The sequence below is a fragment of the Haplochromis burtoni genome, unplaced genomic scaffold, assembly GCF_018398535.1.
Source record: "Haplochromis burtoni strain Fernald_Lab_line unplaced genomic scaffold, NCSU_Asbu1 Contig_35, whole genome shotgun sequence".
Lineage (NCBI taxonomy): Eukaryota > Metazoa > Chordata > Actinopteri > Cichliformes > Cichlidae > Haplochromis > Haplochromis burtoni.
Window position 1 is genome coordinate 910,410 of NW_024582396.1, and position 17,126 is coordinate 927,535.

Sequence of the window (17,126 nt, forward strand, 5' to 3'; positions counted from 1 at the left end):
TGCCCCATCACATCTCAGTTAATGCTTTTAGCACAGCAAAAATGTAAAATTGAGCTCTGAAGAATACATTCAAGTTGCCGTGAAAGTAGTTTGAGGTATTGTAATAAAAGCTGGCTTTGATTTAGTTATTTTCATATCGGTCCTCTGAGGAGAAAGCAAACCAGTGTCTTCTCTATTTTAACTGTGTAAATGTGCACAGAGACCTACTCAAACGCACATTTGAGTTATTCTGTAAGACACACATTGTTCTGGCTTTTTTCTCCTCTCTAAAAGAAACTTCAGGGATTTCTCGGCTAATCCAGAAACCTGAAGTCAAATTCATCAGGGCCTTCCAGCTGTTCTGGTGGGATTTTCAGAGTTTTTTCATGTTTTTTTGTTTTTAATAGCACAGACACAATAGGAAACCAAAGCTTGGAAATTAATGTTTGATGAAGAAAATCATTAAAAACACGTTGGCAGTGTTCGCTCTCTTTACCCTTTAGTCTGACAAATCTAAAATTTGATGCCCATTGAAACTTTTTTCAACGTGCACTGCTGGCGTGAGCTTCCCGTCCATGTAAATGGGTTATTAAATAAATAAACATATTGGGGTCTCACCCACTAAACGGTTCCCCCAGCACAGCTGAGCAGAGTCCAAACACTCCCCTCAGCGAGCCAGTATAAACGCCTTCTCTCACAGTGGGCAGAGAAGATGAATGGATGTTTCTGGGACACGAAGAAAGGGCTAAAATGCTTACCTGAGTGCAGATTTGTGTAGAATTAGATTTGCTTTTGCCTCTTGCATTTCTTTTGTCACTTAGATTCAGTTATCTAACTCATTTGAGACTTCAATTGCCGTTCTGATTTATTTGTTCTTAACTTATTCTTTTCCATCCTTTGTTTGGTTTGAAGTTGCTTTCATAAGACCCTTGGGGCTTGCTTTTTCATCTCAACTGGAAACAAAAAGCATTAACTTGTTTCTCACTTTGTGGTAAACAGCAGCATGCATTCACCGATTTATCTCACCTATCTGCAAACAAAGAAATGTTGAGAGGGTACGTGTATTATAGGCCAGCATTTTGGAACAGATTTCAATGCTGAATGCAGCAGCTGCAGGAGTCTGCCTGCACAAAACCAACAGGGTAATAAAAGTGTGCTGTGGGCCAGGGTCAGAGCACTGATTGATGGACTTACTATTTGTTATTATAATTACCCCCAAGCTGGGAGGTTCATTTGTAAGGCATAAACATCTAATATGGCTTCAGCCGAGGTTCAGAGATTGTTTTTAATCTTTTGTTTTCAGTAACATAAAAAAGTCTTTGATGTTGTGCTTGGACGACACTGTTTTGGGATGTAAGGTTTTTAGGTGTCTGCCTGATTTATCGTTCCTCGATTTAGTGCTGAATATTGTTGATGAGTAATCTGAAGAAAACGTCGACACACGGCTTATGTAAAATATCTTTATAAAACACGATACAGTACTGAAACTAGATGCATATTGCACATTTGCAGCTTGTGGCATCTATACATGCAGTCATACATGCAGTACTGCTTCTCTTAGTGTGGGTCACAGTTGAAGCAGAGCTGTATGGTCCTTGCTACCGCCTCCCTCCCTTCTCCAGGAGTACTGAGGCACTCCCAGGCAGGCCACACGGGTCTGTTCAGAGGTCTTCTCTCAGGTGGACGTTTCTAAGACACCTCACCCTGGAGCCATCCTGTCCATGCATAAAATCTGCAGCTCTGCTCTGAGCTCCCCTTGTCTGACTTAGCATTTAACCTCACCTCTAAACACAAACCCAGACGCACTGTTGAGGATTGTCGTGTCTGCCTCTTGTTTACAGGGTGAGCTTAGATTGATAAGCTGCAACACAACAGACTGGTACAGCAGTCCACTTGTCAACCACCTCCTCCACTCTGAACTGCGCCCTGAGGTGCTTTAACTCCACCATATGCAACATTTAATCCCCAATTCAAAGCAGGTTTCAAATTTAGAATTGCTCAGCTTTCATCCAAACCTCATGGTGAAAGGTCACCTAGAGGGCAGCAGCCCACATCATCTGCAAAAAACTGATCTTGTAACCACGAAGGTGGACAAAGCCCTTTCCGTGGTTAAGTTCTGTCCACAAAGGTTACTTCCTTTTGGATGCAGTATTTATTTCAGCCGTTACAGCCATTCGCCCTCTAACGACCCTTAATAGCTGCACCACGTCCATCCATCTAGCAGCTGACAAAGACAACATCAACCGTTTTATCTTTGTGATGGTGCTAAAAAAGCTAATATACAAAAGTCAGTAAGGTTCACAGTCTGTGAACCGCACTGATATTTTCATTCCAGACTAAAGCTGTGAAGCTGTGCATCTAAGGTAGGCCATGACTAATGCAGACTTTTAGTCTGCCTGGGCCGACTTTCAAATTTGTTACATCAGAAGCTTAAATTCACTTTTGTCAGTGTGTTTGAGGCAGTCTCACATTTAAAGAGCACCGCAGGTATGATTTGGGGCTGCTTACACTGCTTACCTCTCGCTTTGAAATATATTAAAAATATATTTTACACACACGAGGTCCTTCACTGCTTTCAGACATTCTGATGTACTTTTTATGTTTTAGCCGTTTAAATCTCCCAAAAAATGATATGCAGTGTTAAAAGTAATTTATGTCATCTGCAAGAATTGGTGGAGGCTATAAAAAAATGATGCAGTGGTTCATTTAGCCAGCGGTTAACATCTTTACTACTGTACATCCGTTTCTCTCTGCACAAGACTTCGGACGACACGAGTGTCACGTCAGGACACGGCTGTGCTGCAGCGCTCAGCCAGTGAATGATATTCACCGTCACATTCTTTCATGTGGACTGTGTAGGGATGGTGCACTGGTAATTTGTGCGCAGCAGTTAAATGGGAGAGGAACCCTATTTCACATTTATCAAGTGTCTGTTTACTGCAGCAGCTAGCACGCTGGCTAGCTGTCGCTAATCATATCCTGGCCCTCAGGCTGCAGTCTAATCACCTCTTTAACTCCCTCGCTCTCTTCCTCCCGCAGTCACTCTTGCTCTCTCCGTCACTTCATCTCTCCCTCCTTGTTCAGGATGCTTTTTTTTCTTACTTTGTCTTCTCTCTTTATATCTTGCCTTTTTGATCACTCTCTGTCATATGTCAGAGCACAGAGGCTTCTGAAATGTATGATCCGTCTCTGTTCTCTTTTTCCCTCCTTCTGCACTCTGTTTGGTTTCGCTGCGCCGACACCACATCTTTCATATTGCATCCATCCCCTAGTTGCTGCCTTCTGTCTTCCTCCATTTTTGGGGGGAGCGGTTGCCCTTTTTGTCTCCCTTGTTTGAAGCACTTTCTGGCAGGGAGTCTCAGTTAGTGGGTCCAGACTTCAGTCGTTCTCGTTACCTCTCAGGGTTTATAACTCCTGGATTTTTAGAAAAGTGGAGATTTGGGCAGGGTAGAGCGTGACAGCGGTCATCCTTAGAGGTCAAATTTGCACGGCTGCCTTCATAGTCGGAGAGATCTGAGAAGAAGGAAGGAATAATCAATTCAAAATGAGAAACTGCAACAGCTGGGGACTGCCAAATGTCCCGGTGCCTGACACTGAGGAAGACGGCAGATTGAAGCTGACGGACCGAAGGACTTTTAGATGGAGCTAGAGTGGAAAAGGGGCTGCAGCAGGAAGAGGGCTAAGTAAGGAAAACATGCAGGAGCAAGTAAAGGCTCACAATCTAGGGTGAGTTTGAATAAGAAAAAGAGTTCATTCTAACACAAAGAGACACAACAGGCTGGTGGTGCCTCCAAACAAACTGTTGTCAGCAAGAAACTCTTGTGAAAATGACAGAAGGAGGAGAAAGTTCAAAGAACAACAAACAAGCTTCAGAGAAAATCAGCAAATTGTCACATTCACTGCAAAGACGATGCAGAAGAAAAGAATAATGACGAGTGAACAAAAACACCTTGACAACAGGAAATGTTTGTTCATTTGTATTCATGATAACAGCAACAGTTCTCGGCAGTGGAGCTCCGGTGGATGCGGAGAGCCAGCTGTTTGTTGCGCGTGTGTGTTGTGCGTTGATTAATTGTGTACATTAGCTTACACCAGAGGTCCGTTTCCCTCTGCCAGCCAAAAAAACCTATAACTGCAGGAGAGGTAAATGACCGGAGAGGGTAGCATGAAGCTAATGAGATGAGCACTTAGCTCTTCTTGTAATGAACATGGAAGTGAATTATAAGATCTACATCAGAGTGAGGTGTACAGTATGAGTTTGTGGGTGTTTTGTACGTGTGTTAATCTTCTCAATGTGTGTGATTTGTGTCCGTTGTTTAAAACTTTGCTTCCAAGCTGAATTTTCTCGTTTTATTTGTCTCTTCTAGGCGTGTCCTTCAACAGTGTTTACACTCAGATCTGGAGAGTGCTGCTTCATCTGGCTGCAGACCCTTTTCCTGAAGTGTCAGATCTGGCCATGAAGGTCCTCAATAGCATAGCATACAAGGTGCGTTATGTTCAGGTCTTTAAAGCTTTTATCACAAACTGTGTATTAAAGACTGACTTTCATTTGGCTCAGTCACAGCAGAGCAAGAACAGGATAACAACCTTCTCTTGAATAGGAAGTAAAACCTGACCTGTGGTTTCCCGGCTACTGCAGTGAATTAGTTTATGTTTGGGAACAGATTGCAAGTATTTGTGGGAACCGGGCTACTGCTTTTGATCACAAGATGATTACACAAGTTGTCTAATAGAACCCAGCCTGTCTCCAAACAAGTGCAGATGACTCAGACTGACTTCATTCACTGGTCGATAATGGTTTGCAAACAACAGCAGACAGGTTGCTGACACCTTACAGCCAGTTGGACTGGGATGCGACTCTGCAATAGGGTGGTTGCTAAGCAGGTTTATCCTGGTTCCAATATACAGTCCTTAAAAAAAATTATTAGGCCAAGCAGCAAGAAAATAGAAATATTTTATAATTTTGTGCTTTGACTGACTCCATCTTCATGCTGGTTTATCGCCGTTTTGATGCACCAGACCTGCTTTGAAAATGGCAACAGACTGATTTCATGTTCATTTTACGTGGTCACACTTATTTTGGTCTTGCTGCATTCAGTTCCCAAGCACTGTTTTTTTTTTTTTTTTTTTCCCCCCAGTGTGACTGTAGCGTAGTTGGTTGTGGAGTCCCTTTCTGAAGCCTCAGTGTTAGCATTTTGATGGTTGCTATGTTGTAATTAGCAGTAAGCTAATGCTTGCAAGCTTGGATAACGTATTCATCCATAGATTGAATACAAACATCGACAAAGACACCTGTGAATTGGCGCTGGGCATTATTAGAGGTGTGTGTGCTTTGCCTGCACAGGTAGCTGTAGCCACTAATCGACTCGCTGAACTCCGTGTTTGTGGTTTCGGTGCTTTTTGGAGAAGTTTTAATGAATTTGTCCAGTAAATAATAATGTGCCTTAATTTAATGTAAAATACCCATAGAATAAGTATTGAGGCTGTTAAAAATCTAAAGCGGTAATGTTGGGCCTTTTTTATCATGATCTAAATGGATTGACTTCCTTTTAGAGCCGCCCTCATGTGGCCATTAGAGGAACTGCATCCGCTTCGTTTTTCAGCCCTTCAGGTTGCTGATTGTTTCTCAAAAAGGCGTCTGTGTATCACTGACAAGCATTCAAGAAAGAGCGGGGAAATTAGTTTTACAGCTTTTGCTTACTGCATTTTGAATTTAAGGTTTGAGCCTTTTCTTCCTTTTCCCGCTGTCCACGTTATAAGTAATTCTTAAAACTGAGTATCATCTCATTTTCTGGAGTCTAATATAATGAGGATATTATAATTGACTTTTTGTCTCTGTATCCCCGTATATCAGTTCTTTTTCACCTCATGGTTATACAGTGAAAAAGATCAGCTTCCAGCACACATGCCCCTCCCTCCCACTGGCATTTGCTTCCTCCGAAAGGCCATTACTTTTGTGCAAATGCAATTAAGGGCCAATGACTCCCCGAGGCTTGGCAGAGCGCAGCAGAGCAGAGGCTGCCGTAACTTAAGGAGCTATAATAACCACTATACTCCACCACCCATCCTAAGCCTCGGGCAGGATTTCTTGTGTTTTCCACCACCAACACCAATTGTTCCCTCTGTTACCTTCACACAGGCAGCATCTCTGCATCGAGGCTTCCGTCTCAGCTGCAATAAAACAAAGAACAGGACGCGATTAACAATATAATGCAATAGACGTTTTCTTCTGCCAGCACCGTAACACATTTTTGGAGCATGAGTTATTGTGGACCTGCACACTCAAGTCAATTTAACAAACAGTGGTGTCATATTTATAAAGATTAGGTCCCTGACAAGCAACATAAGAGAACAAGCAGATTTTCAGCAATGCTATAATCCCAAGGAAGACGCCTTGAATGGAAGGAGACGGGATTCAGGCGTGCCCTGCACCTGCTCGGGACACTTTTGCGACACCTTTAGAGGGTTAATCATTATCAGTCATGTTAATCTTTCAAGCTGTGAACTTGAGACTTGATTTACAGAGTTGCACAGGCTCAATTTTTAAACCCACAGAGTCTGACTAATATAGTTGTTTGTAGTTATTTATTTACTCATGTACCCAATCCTGACTCTGCACAGATCGGCTGCTTGTTTCGTTTGTGGCTTTCCAAACACATGTGGCCAACAGGGAAGCCGCGTCCTCACAAGTTGAACGTTGTTTCTCTTCTTTAAATTCCAATACTAAGATATTAACAAATAGTTAATATTATATCATAATATCGGGTCCCCTGCAGTAGCCAGGGCATGTCCTTTCACTCACACATTAAACAAATGTGCAGGACGCCCCATCAGTTTGTGCGGCTTTGTCAGAAATAGAAGCAGTCTCAGAGTGATGCTCAGAAACGAGGTTGTGTGTTGTTACTCGTAATGTAATTCCTTGTTTTGCAGTCTTAAAAGCTCAGTGAAAAGCCCTCAACTGCAGCAAGAACAGGAACTGGAAAGCGAGATCATATTTTCCTTGTTCGTGGTCTCTCGACGCTCCTTTTCATGAATTTTAAGTCTTCTCTTTTCCCTCAACCTTCAGCTGGTCTTGGCTGAAGGTTTTCTCTCCCCACACCTCGTTCTGTTGGGGGTTTCTTCCTGGTCAAAGGAAGTTCTTCTTCTCCACCATCACCGAGTGATTGTTAATTCGGGTCCTGTGATCACTGGGATTTTGTTTGTAATATGTTACTTTCTCAGACATTATATGTTGTATCTGTAGTATGTAAATAGCTTTGAATTGAATTGTCTAAGGATGTCTTCCTTTTAAGTTGTTATAGATTAATAAATGTATTATATCTCTATGTAACGTCTGCCTGTAAATAGGACTCAAACAAATATTCTTAGAAGAAATGACAGAACTGTACAAAAATGTAACAAAATATCACAACAAAGACGAGAAAGACTACGAAAAAACAAGACCTTAAACAGAATAAGCACAAGTACTTTGATTTGGGATGAAAAACAAAGTATTTTGTAAATAAATAAAACAATGACGGCCAAATCTTTAAACGTAATTTATTCCAATGAGGAGAAGGATAGAAAACAGACATTAAAGAGGATTTGATCTTGGCGTTTGATGCAGAATTTGAAGGAGGAGCAAAAGACTGTTCTGGACTATAACGATATCATGAGTGCACATTTTAAACAGTGGTGTTAACGGTCTTTTTATTTTTCCCTCTCTCTCAAAGAGCTCGGCAACAGCTGCTTATTTTAAGAACCCTCATTCAAGTTCACAAGTGCTAACGGCTCTTTTAATTAAGATTTTAAATGTCAAATGTTATTGATTCGTAACAAAGCGAAACAAGGTCAGGAGCTAATTAAAATGTACTTTCTTCCAAGATGATTAAGGCTCTAAATGCTTTTTTTATAGTCCAGTGTTGCTGTCTGATGCTGGGACTCTTGGAGATTTTTAATAGTATATACATTTTGAACACATTGTGATTCTTTTATTCAGGTGCATTCAGTCGTTTTCACAGATGTGTCACTAATAAAGTTGGATCACATCCATCTGAAACAAATCCAGAGGTTTTTTTTATGTTTGAATGGCAAAGATTTACTATCCAACACCGTCCTTATCTCCCAGTTGTTTGCCTGTATTGAAAGGAGATTATTGGTTAAGAGAGAGAGGGTGAGAAGTTCAACCATTCGGGAGGGGCTCAGAGTAGAGCCGCTGCTCCTCCACATCGAAAGCAGCCGGTTGAGGGGGTTCGGGCATCTGAGAAGGACGCCTCATGGCTGAGGTGTTCTGGGCATGTCCCACCGGGAGGAGGCCCCGGGACAGACCCAGGACACGCTGGAGAGATTATAACTCTTGGCTGGCCGGGGAACGCCTTGGACAAGCTGGAGGAGGTTGCCGGGAAGACGGAGGTCTGGGCTTCTCTGCTTAGGCTCTGCCCCCACAACCCGGCCCCAGATAAGCAGAAGAAGATGGATTATGGTTAAGAACTTAAGGTTCTCAATGAAGCCCCCAAACATCATCTTTACCTGCTTCTCTTCAGTGGTTTACTGTGAAAAACAGTTTAATTTAAAGTTTCTCCTCATCTACAAGGTCTTGAAAAATCGGGCCCCATCTTACCTCAATGACCTCATTGCACCATGTAAGCCCAGCAGAGCGCTTCACTCTCAGACTGCTGGTTGGCTTACACTTGGAGTAGAATGAGAGGCGGGGCTTTCAGCTCCAGTTTGCAGTCAGGAGACAGACATACTAGTTTTTTAAGATTAGACTTGAAACCTTTTGATAAAGCGTAAATTCGGGCTGGATTAAAAAAGGACCCTGAACTTTCCCTTAGTTATGCTGCAGTCGGCTCAGGCTGCTGTGGGATTTAATGCGAGTACTGCTTCTCTGCTCACCACATGTGTATAGACCACAGATGCCGCAGATAGCAGCACCTCTATCTGCCTCTGAGCCACCTCTGAGCTGGTTCTGTTAAATGGAAGTTTCTCCTTCCTGCCAGTGGTCGTGTGATTGTTGGAGTCTTTACCCAGGTGTAGAGCACCTGGAGGTGACTGTAGTTTTGATTTGGCGCTATAGAAATAAACCTCAATTGAATGGAAGAATTCCCTCAATTACCCTCAATCACCTTCAGCTGTTCGATCTCATCATCACATGTCACAGCGATGTCGGGTGCTTTCTCCAGCAGTAAGAAAGCTCTACATAATTTACCAGGATTATTCAGACTTTTCTTTTTTTCCCTGAGCTGTCATCCGCTTCCACAGCTGTATCCTTCGACAGCCTCTGACTAATGTGTTTGCGCAGTTGACTCGCTTTCCAGCCAATTAATGATAGAGGAAGTGTGGGGGAAGTGGGTTTAAGTCGGAGAACGAGCCTGTTTCCCCGCGTGGAGTAGTGCAGCTGCTAGCACCAGTTTCAGCCCAGTTTCCCGCTAAAGCTGCAGTTTTGCATGTCTCTCCCGCGTTAGCGTCTGGTTTGTTTGCCACATGTTGACGATCAGCAAACACCGATGAATAATCCATGAGCATGTTACTTCACTGAGTGGAAACGCTCTTCCGCCCCGATGCTTTTTGTTTCAAAGACCTTTTGTTTGTGCAGTTCAGGTTTCCTGTTGTTTGTGTGCTTACCGCTGCCCTCCTCAACATGCGTTTCTCCTTTGTGTCACACATCCACCCCACAATTTCTGCAAAAGACATAAGCGCGTCCTTTAGTTCCTTATCTGCTTTTCCTTTTGTGCCCCGTCCCATCATATTGATCTTGTTGTGCATGAGTGGAAAAGCTGCTTTCATTAGTGATCTGGCTTTTTCCATAATAATTGTTCCAGCTGTTTTTACTGCTGTTTTCTTTCATTTGACTTGCCTACTAATGAAGCGCCAACAGCTAACCCTCATAGCTGATGTCTCGTCCCCCTCACAGATGCAGCCGTTTTTATGGGCCCGGTCTTTGCATTAAAAACTTTCCTGCCTCGCTCTCAGCCTTTCAGACGCACACAGAAGCAAAAGATGCTCACTGCAATTTTGCAATTAGCATAGAAATCAAATCAAAGGTAGTAAAATGTGTTTGCTTGTGTTAACTGGATTTACGCTGCACACAGTTCTCTCCCCACCTGGCTCGAGTAAACAACAGCTCTGCTATTCATCAGCGATGCTTTGCCTCTATTGTCTTTATTAAGTTTGCCCCTCCCTCGTGTGCAGCCATTAGACAACTCACAATGAAGAGGTTATATTACCTGCTCACTTAATGGGATAAACCTGTGGAAATTTAGCAAACTTTGTGAAGTCCTGCACTTTTTATGCAGTTACAGCAGGAAGATTATCCAGATTTTTGGGCTCGTTTCTGATCTAGACACTTCTGCATATTTGTCTCTGAAAGCTTTTGAAAAATCTGTGAAGAAATATCATAATTTCAAACTATAAATCCAAATGTGATCATCTGCAGAAACAAGAATAAACAGACTTTTTTTTTTCTCCCTCAGGCTACGATGAATGCCAGACCTCAGAGGATCCTGGACTCAGGATCGCTCACCCAGTCAGCCCCGGCCAGCCCCACCAGCAAGGGCACACACATACACCAGGCTGGGTGAGGACGGAGCTCACACATGCATGAACGCAGTGACACACCGAAAACTCATTAAACGGAAACCCCAGAGCATTTGAATCATGTGTTAGGCAAAAAAAAGTTGCATTTAATCATCACGATGTGCGTCATTTGTAGCAGGCGAATGGGATTCTGGCCAAATGTTACTTTAAATTTTATATTGAATTATATTCATGGTGCATGAACCAGGATAAAATATAAAAATCAAGCAAAATTAAGTGTAGATTCAGAAGAAAAATAATTATTAGCATTTCAAAATTGAAATATTATTCATGAGCTGTTTGATTTCACGATTGAATAATTTCCCAATTTGTTTGTTTGTGCGTCCAACACCCTTCTGTCATGGTAAATAGTTTTCTATGTGCATTAGAGGAAAGATTCCACCCTTTAATTCAGAACTTTCAGCTTTGCAAACCCTTTCATGGTCATCGCTCGTCACGCCTCTGCAGCAAATCCAGAGCTGCTGTTACATTACACAACCTGAAAGTTTCCTTCTCACTACTTTAATGTGCACATCTGCAGTTTCACCATTATCTCAAACCTGTGCAGAGAGCAAATCATCGGCTTCTGGATCAGACCAAAATTTCTCAGGAGCAGCAGCAGCTGGGTTGAACAGTCTGGGAAAACTCAGTACTGTCCAAGCCTGAAAGCGTCTCATCAGGTCAGAGCGAGGCCGTGTCCCGTGAGAGGCCCTGAGGTTCGACCATAACGTCCCAAGGTGTCTGAGGGATTTTTGGCTACGTTAAGACAGCCTTCATGCACAGCCGGCTCTACTTGCAGGATTTAACTTTGTCCTCCAATACGATTCAAGTTTAAGAGTCGCATACTAGAGGAGATCCCCCATGCATTAAAGAAATAGATGTGCAAGTAGTGAGAGGAGGACTACAGATGAGTGAAAAAGCAAAGAAATAGCAGCTGTCCTTTAGACAACACAGAAGCGATGTTAGATTTAGCAGCTGTGTTACATTTAGATGTAACACAGCTGCTAATTTAAAAATAAAAGCACGTAAAATGTGCATTCGTAAACTGACCCCTTAATCCTCTTGTCCTCTTTTCCTTTACTTCAGTGGTTCTCCACCAATGCCCAGCACCAGCAGCTCCAGTCTGACCAACGACGTTCCCAAACCCCCCACCAGGGAGCAGCCGGCCACACGACCGCCTTACACCCCAACGCTGGGAGGACAGGCGCCCCACTCACACCAGTTTACCCGCACTCGCAAAATGTTTGACAAGGGACCCGAGCAGGTAGAGAAAGATGAAACCTGCCGTGCTGCTGCTAGTCACTCTTGTCCTCTCGCTCTGTTTCGTTTAACTCTTTAAATCACAGGTTTTTTTTCTTTTTGTGTTTTTCTTTAGGCAGCTGAAGACAGCGATGAACCAGGTGGTCACAGGAACTACATCAGTCCGGCCCTCCAGACAGGCTTGTGCGACTGGAGCGCCAAGTATTTTGCTCAGCCTGTCATGAAGGTCAGTGTCATCATCTGTGTTCCTCACATGTCAAACTGGTCAGCTTGCTTACTCTCCCACAAAAGGCTGGCTCATCGCACATCACTATGTCGCTGATGGTTGGTGAAGTGTGCACGGCGGGCTCTGGCCTCTAATGCATTTACCGCCCTGTCATATCAATAATGGAGTGACTATAAGTGCTGTCTAATTAGTAGTCACTCCAATCGTTCACCTCGATGGTGAAAGAAGTTTAACTCAGGCAGATTGCGAGCAGTTTTTTCACCCAGGAACGCCCCTTTAGAGGCGACGAGAGAGTCGGGGAAGACCTCAGCCCCTTTCAGACACTGACAATAAAAAATGGTTTTAATACAGAGAAAGTGCTGCTTAGTGCACCTTTAAAAGGAGAAAGGACATCGCCATTTTCAAATCAAGAACTTAGAAATGTTTTCTTGTCTTCCTCCGTATTCCACTGCTAAGCCATCTACCACTTTAAAATCAGCTTAAGTCAGTTGCTAAGCAACAAAGCAGCACAATATGGCAGATAATTTTCTGTTTACACACATTTATGTGAATTTGTGTCACTGGTGTGTGTTTATCGTGCTTTTTTGCAACAGTTTGAGGACAGATTGAGCTGTCTGAGGACATAAACTCTGTGTTATAGGATTTATTTTAAAAAGTAATGAAGTCCTATGGAAAACAGCAGGGTGGGGACCGATCACAGTGAGAGAGAAAGTACCTGCTGTTTGTACGAGATGGCTTTGCTGAATAATGAGCTCCATAATGTAACATCCTCCTGAGTGAAACTTAAGATTAAGACAAGTGCTTTCACCCGGCACAGTAGTAACACCGAAATGCTTTAATATTAAATCAAACTAACGCGTGTTTAAACGGCCTGAACGTGTCGTCTTTCCCAGGAAAAAAGGCAAACAGTGTCAGCACATTTTTGTAGGTTAAACAGGAAGAAAAGCGATATAAAAAGAGCCAGGGTCAAACAGAGGAGAAAATGGAAACTTTGCAAAGTGCGTGAAAAATAATTGGGGGTCGTTTTTGCTCATGGCTGATATAGAACGAAGATATTAGTAAAATAAAAATATTTACAAAACATGTAAGATGTTGTAGGGGGAAAGTGGAGGACAGGAGAAAGAGAACACAGGAAGAAAAAAATAAAAGATGATGAAAGTAAAATATTTGAAAAGGAAAGCAGACACTGAGGGGCAAATAGAGGTGGGCGAGGAGGAAAACAGAGATGCTAAAAGTGAAAGAAAACTCAATATGAAGAGCATGGTGGTGGGATGAATAGGATGAAAGAAATACGGGGCCAGGAGTGGCAACAAAGGCTGATAAAAAGCAGAGAGATGACTGGATGTGAAGGCGAGTGAACGAGCTCACAGAGTAGATGATGGAGGAGGAGTAAAGGGGAGTTTTGCCGCAAATCATAACGCTGTGTTGGCAAAATTTTGAGTGCTGTCATAAAACTTAACTCCATTACAAAGCCATGTGTGTGTGTCTCAAAGTCTGCACACAGGTTATCATATCACTGTGTCAGCAGCACACCAGAAGAATGTGTATATTTGTGTTATTGTCTCCACACATCTGTGAGAAGCAAGGACGCTGAAGACTCCTCACGTGAGAGACAGAAGACACGTCCTCTGCTTCAGGTTCATATTTGTTTGAGAAGCAAAGAGCCGTGGTTACATGCACAGCTTCGTGTGGACTTATTATACTCATATTTTTATTCTCGGACTCTAACTTTGTCTCAAATCCAGCTTTATTCTGACGCTTGTCCAGTTCAGGGTCTCGGTGGAGCCTTTCCCAGCAGACACAGGGTGACGGACAGGGTGCGTCCCCTATTTTTTGTCTTGAAGTGTTTTACACTTATTTTATTAGTCATCACTTTTAATGTCCGTGTTATTTTTCCTCATTATATTAATTTTTTTTTTTTCCCAGGGGCATATTTTTCAGAGATCATGGATGATTGTAAAACACAAATACAGAACTTTTTGAGAGCTTACAGTCATAAGACAGCATTAATAACTGTAGGTCAGGTTGTGATGAAATCAGCAGAGACTGAAACCTAAAAACATTTCCAGCTCATTTTAATTTTATTTAAGTCATTTTGTGATCACGAGTTTCAGCTAGGCCTCAGTCGTGTACACCTAGAGTGGCTGACTTGTTAGCAAACACCAACAACGTTTCACTGAGCAGTTATGAAACTTTAAAAAGTGCGACGAAAGGGGAAAGGGGGGGGTTTTAATGTGTTATTTTTTCCAGCATTTTTAAGCCTCCCAGACTTCTGCGGTTCAGGACATGGCAACATGAAAATTTCAGGACTGAACACCATATTTATACCAAGTGTCGCTTTCTATCTGTAACCAGCTTTGAGCCTCAGTAGCAAAATTTGTAAAGGCAAAAGTGCCCCACTTTAATAGGACCATCATTTTGCAGACACAGCCAACAATGTCACCACAATTTGTTCTCGCTGGTCATCTTTCATCTGGCATAGCCCAAAACATTTCAGATGTACAGATTTGAAGTTTAAAAATTAGTGTTCATCGCATCGCACAGCTCAACACTCCCAAGATGCAATGCTAAATGTCAATGAGAAGTAAATGTGTGAAACCTCAAGGGCTGAAAAAAGAGGCTAAGGTGATAGTGCCGAAAACTACAGTACCTGTAATTGTCCTCTGAAGCTGGCTCCAAAAGTGAGCCAGTCACCATAAAACTTAAACTGTTAAAATGTCCACCGTTTGTAGCCAAAAGCAAAGTTTGGGTTTTTAATTGAGAGGGGCTGTTTCTGCCAGGCTTCAGCTCTACAGGCGGCCTCTGCCATGTTTGTGCTGTTGGTGCCCTTTGGAGCAGTTTAATGGAAACCTCTGACAAATAATCTGGTTTACTGTTTGGACCATCTGAGAGGTTTGTGATTTAATTTTGGTTGAGGTCAATTCTACTAATTTGTTACCTGCAAAGTAATGGATGCAGTTTGGTAACCAAGCGCCATCCTTTCATCTCAATGTGGTCACTATTAGACCGAAACACTAACGTGGACGTGGCCAAAATGCAGATGACCTCACAGCGGTTGCATCCATCTTTTTTGTACAGTTTCCGGGTCTGAAATCACAGGTAGCTGCTGACTGTTGACAGCCTGTTTGGCTGTCCACATACTTTGGCCTTACTCTACACTACACACTATCGATTTTACTGTATATGCCCAGCGTGCAGAGCTGTGTGGAGATTGTGTGAGAGACTCTCACACACATTTTTACTCCTCAGGGTCTCATTATACGTTACATTAGCAGCTGACACGCTGCAGCATACCAACCCTTGCAACGACAGCATCAGCCAGCGATTTCCACACAGGTCGACATCAGACTTCTAAATCTGCCTCCTCTGAGAAACCATAAAACCCCAGAGACCCTGTATATGAATGATTTGACTGAACACACGCTACATACATCTTTCTCACAGACACAAATCTGTTTATTCGCTGTGAGGTGTTACAGTTTGTGTGTTTTATTTCTCCAAAAGCCAACACACGCCAGGCGAGGACATTGCAGGAACAGTGGCAACATGGTACTATAACTTTGTGGGTGGGTGGGGTGGGGACTGTTTAGCATTCATGTGGCGTGGGAGGCCTTGCTGTAGAAATGTGCTTCATAAGCACACGCTGGCACCCGACATTTAAAACCACACACATACATTTACAGTTTTCCTCTGTTGTTTATTCACAGCCGCGCAGTTAACGTTTAATTTATGACTTTAATTCATGGCGCTGAAGAATGACACAGACTTGCTTTATATTAAACTCTGCATATTTAATGTCCTGTTTTAAAAAAAAAAAAAAAAAAAAAATTGATTCTGTTCCCTTAAAATAAAGTGGGCGCAAAGTCTGTGGGGCCCATTTTGTTACGTAAGACTTAATAAAGTTAATACTTTTAATATTGTCCCACTGCTCAATAGATGTGATGAGATGTGATTACATAAAGTGAACTTGATACCTGGACTCATTATCTTGGTAATCGCATGAGCGTCCCTTAACATTGCACCGAGGCGATTCAGGCTTTCCTGTGAAGTTGAAAAACTTTATGGGAATGAGCACAGATTCTGAAAGGAAAGTCTTAACATTTAAGAAACTACGAATCAATCAAAAGGTTTATAATAATCTTGTCCATGTTTTAGTGGCCTCACTGGAACATGTGTATCTCTAAAGCTCGCTATACTGACAGGGCACTGAGTCCTGCCAGCACAAGGAGGAAATACATACTCTGTAAATAAATGATGGATGGGGGTAGCCGCTGTGACATAACCTACTGGTTTCTGCAGCGTGCTGAAACCAGTACAAGACGTCTTTTATCCTGTCTTCGTTCTCTCACCCCAACCGGTCGCAGCAGATGGCCCCGCCCCTCCCTGAGCCTGGTTCTGCTGGAGGTTTCTTCCTGTTAAAATTGAGTTTTTCCTTCCCACTGTCGCCAAAGTGCTTGCTCATAGGGGTCATATGATTGTTGGGTTTTTCTCTGTATGTATTATTATAGGGTCTATTGTTGTGATTTGGCGCTGTATAAATAAAACTGTATTGAACTGAACCGTCAATATTATGTTTTTAATAGTCTGCAGAGACCATATTTGAACGAGAGGTTGAGTGCTAAACTAGCAGCTAATGCAAACTTAGTTAGCAAGCTGCTGCATCCATGTATTAAATGATTTCATCTCAGAAACAAATCTGAGAAGTAGTAACCGTATGGGTAACATAAACATTTACAATGTGTGTCACTTTATTAGGTACACAGCAAGCTATTTACCTCCTACTTTTTATTGACACCAACAACCAGCCACAGGACAAATCCACCAGTATCAACAATCCAACTGCAATTTCTCCATGAGCTGCAAATTCTAGTTAAGATTAAATTTATTACTATAAGATTATCTTTATAAGAGCATAGACACGAGGACTAAATCATCTTTGGATACACTAAAATGTAGTATTTTGACCCTTGGCTAAATAGCTGTGCTAATATTAGATTTTTAGTAGATAATTTGGCTGCTAAAATAATTAACTTTGTGAACTCCTGTGGCTTTTTGTGTCTCTCAGGTAACTACAGAAGCTTGCTGACATGGAGATAGCACCATCATT

At 42.4% G+C, this 17,126-nt stretch overlaps 1 protein-coding gene across 5 annotated transcripts in view; it reads left to right on the forward strand.

Annotated features, from left to right (window-relative positions):
* rptor (regulatory associated protein of MTOR, complex 1) overlaps positions 1-17,126 on the forward strand; it is a 185,568-nt gene that overhangs the window by 143,166 nt on the left and 25,276 nt on the right. For all 5 annotated transcript variants that reach the window (XM_005919197.3, XM_005919196.3, XM_042219565.1 and 2 more), the window contains exons 22-25: positions 4,347-4,465; positions 10,431-10,534; positions 11,620-11,797; positions 11,909-12,019. In XM_005919197.3, coding sequence (XP_005919259.1) covers positions 4,347-4,465; positions 10,431-10,534; positions 11,620-11,797; positions 11,909-12,019 — 512 coding nt within the window. The remainder of the gene's footprint in view (positions 1-4,346; positions 4,466-10,430; positions 10,535-11,619; positions 11,798-11,908; positions 12,020-17,126) is intronic.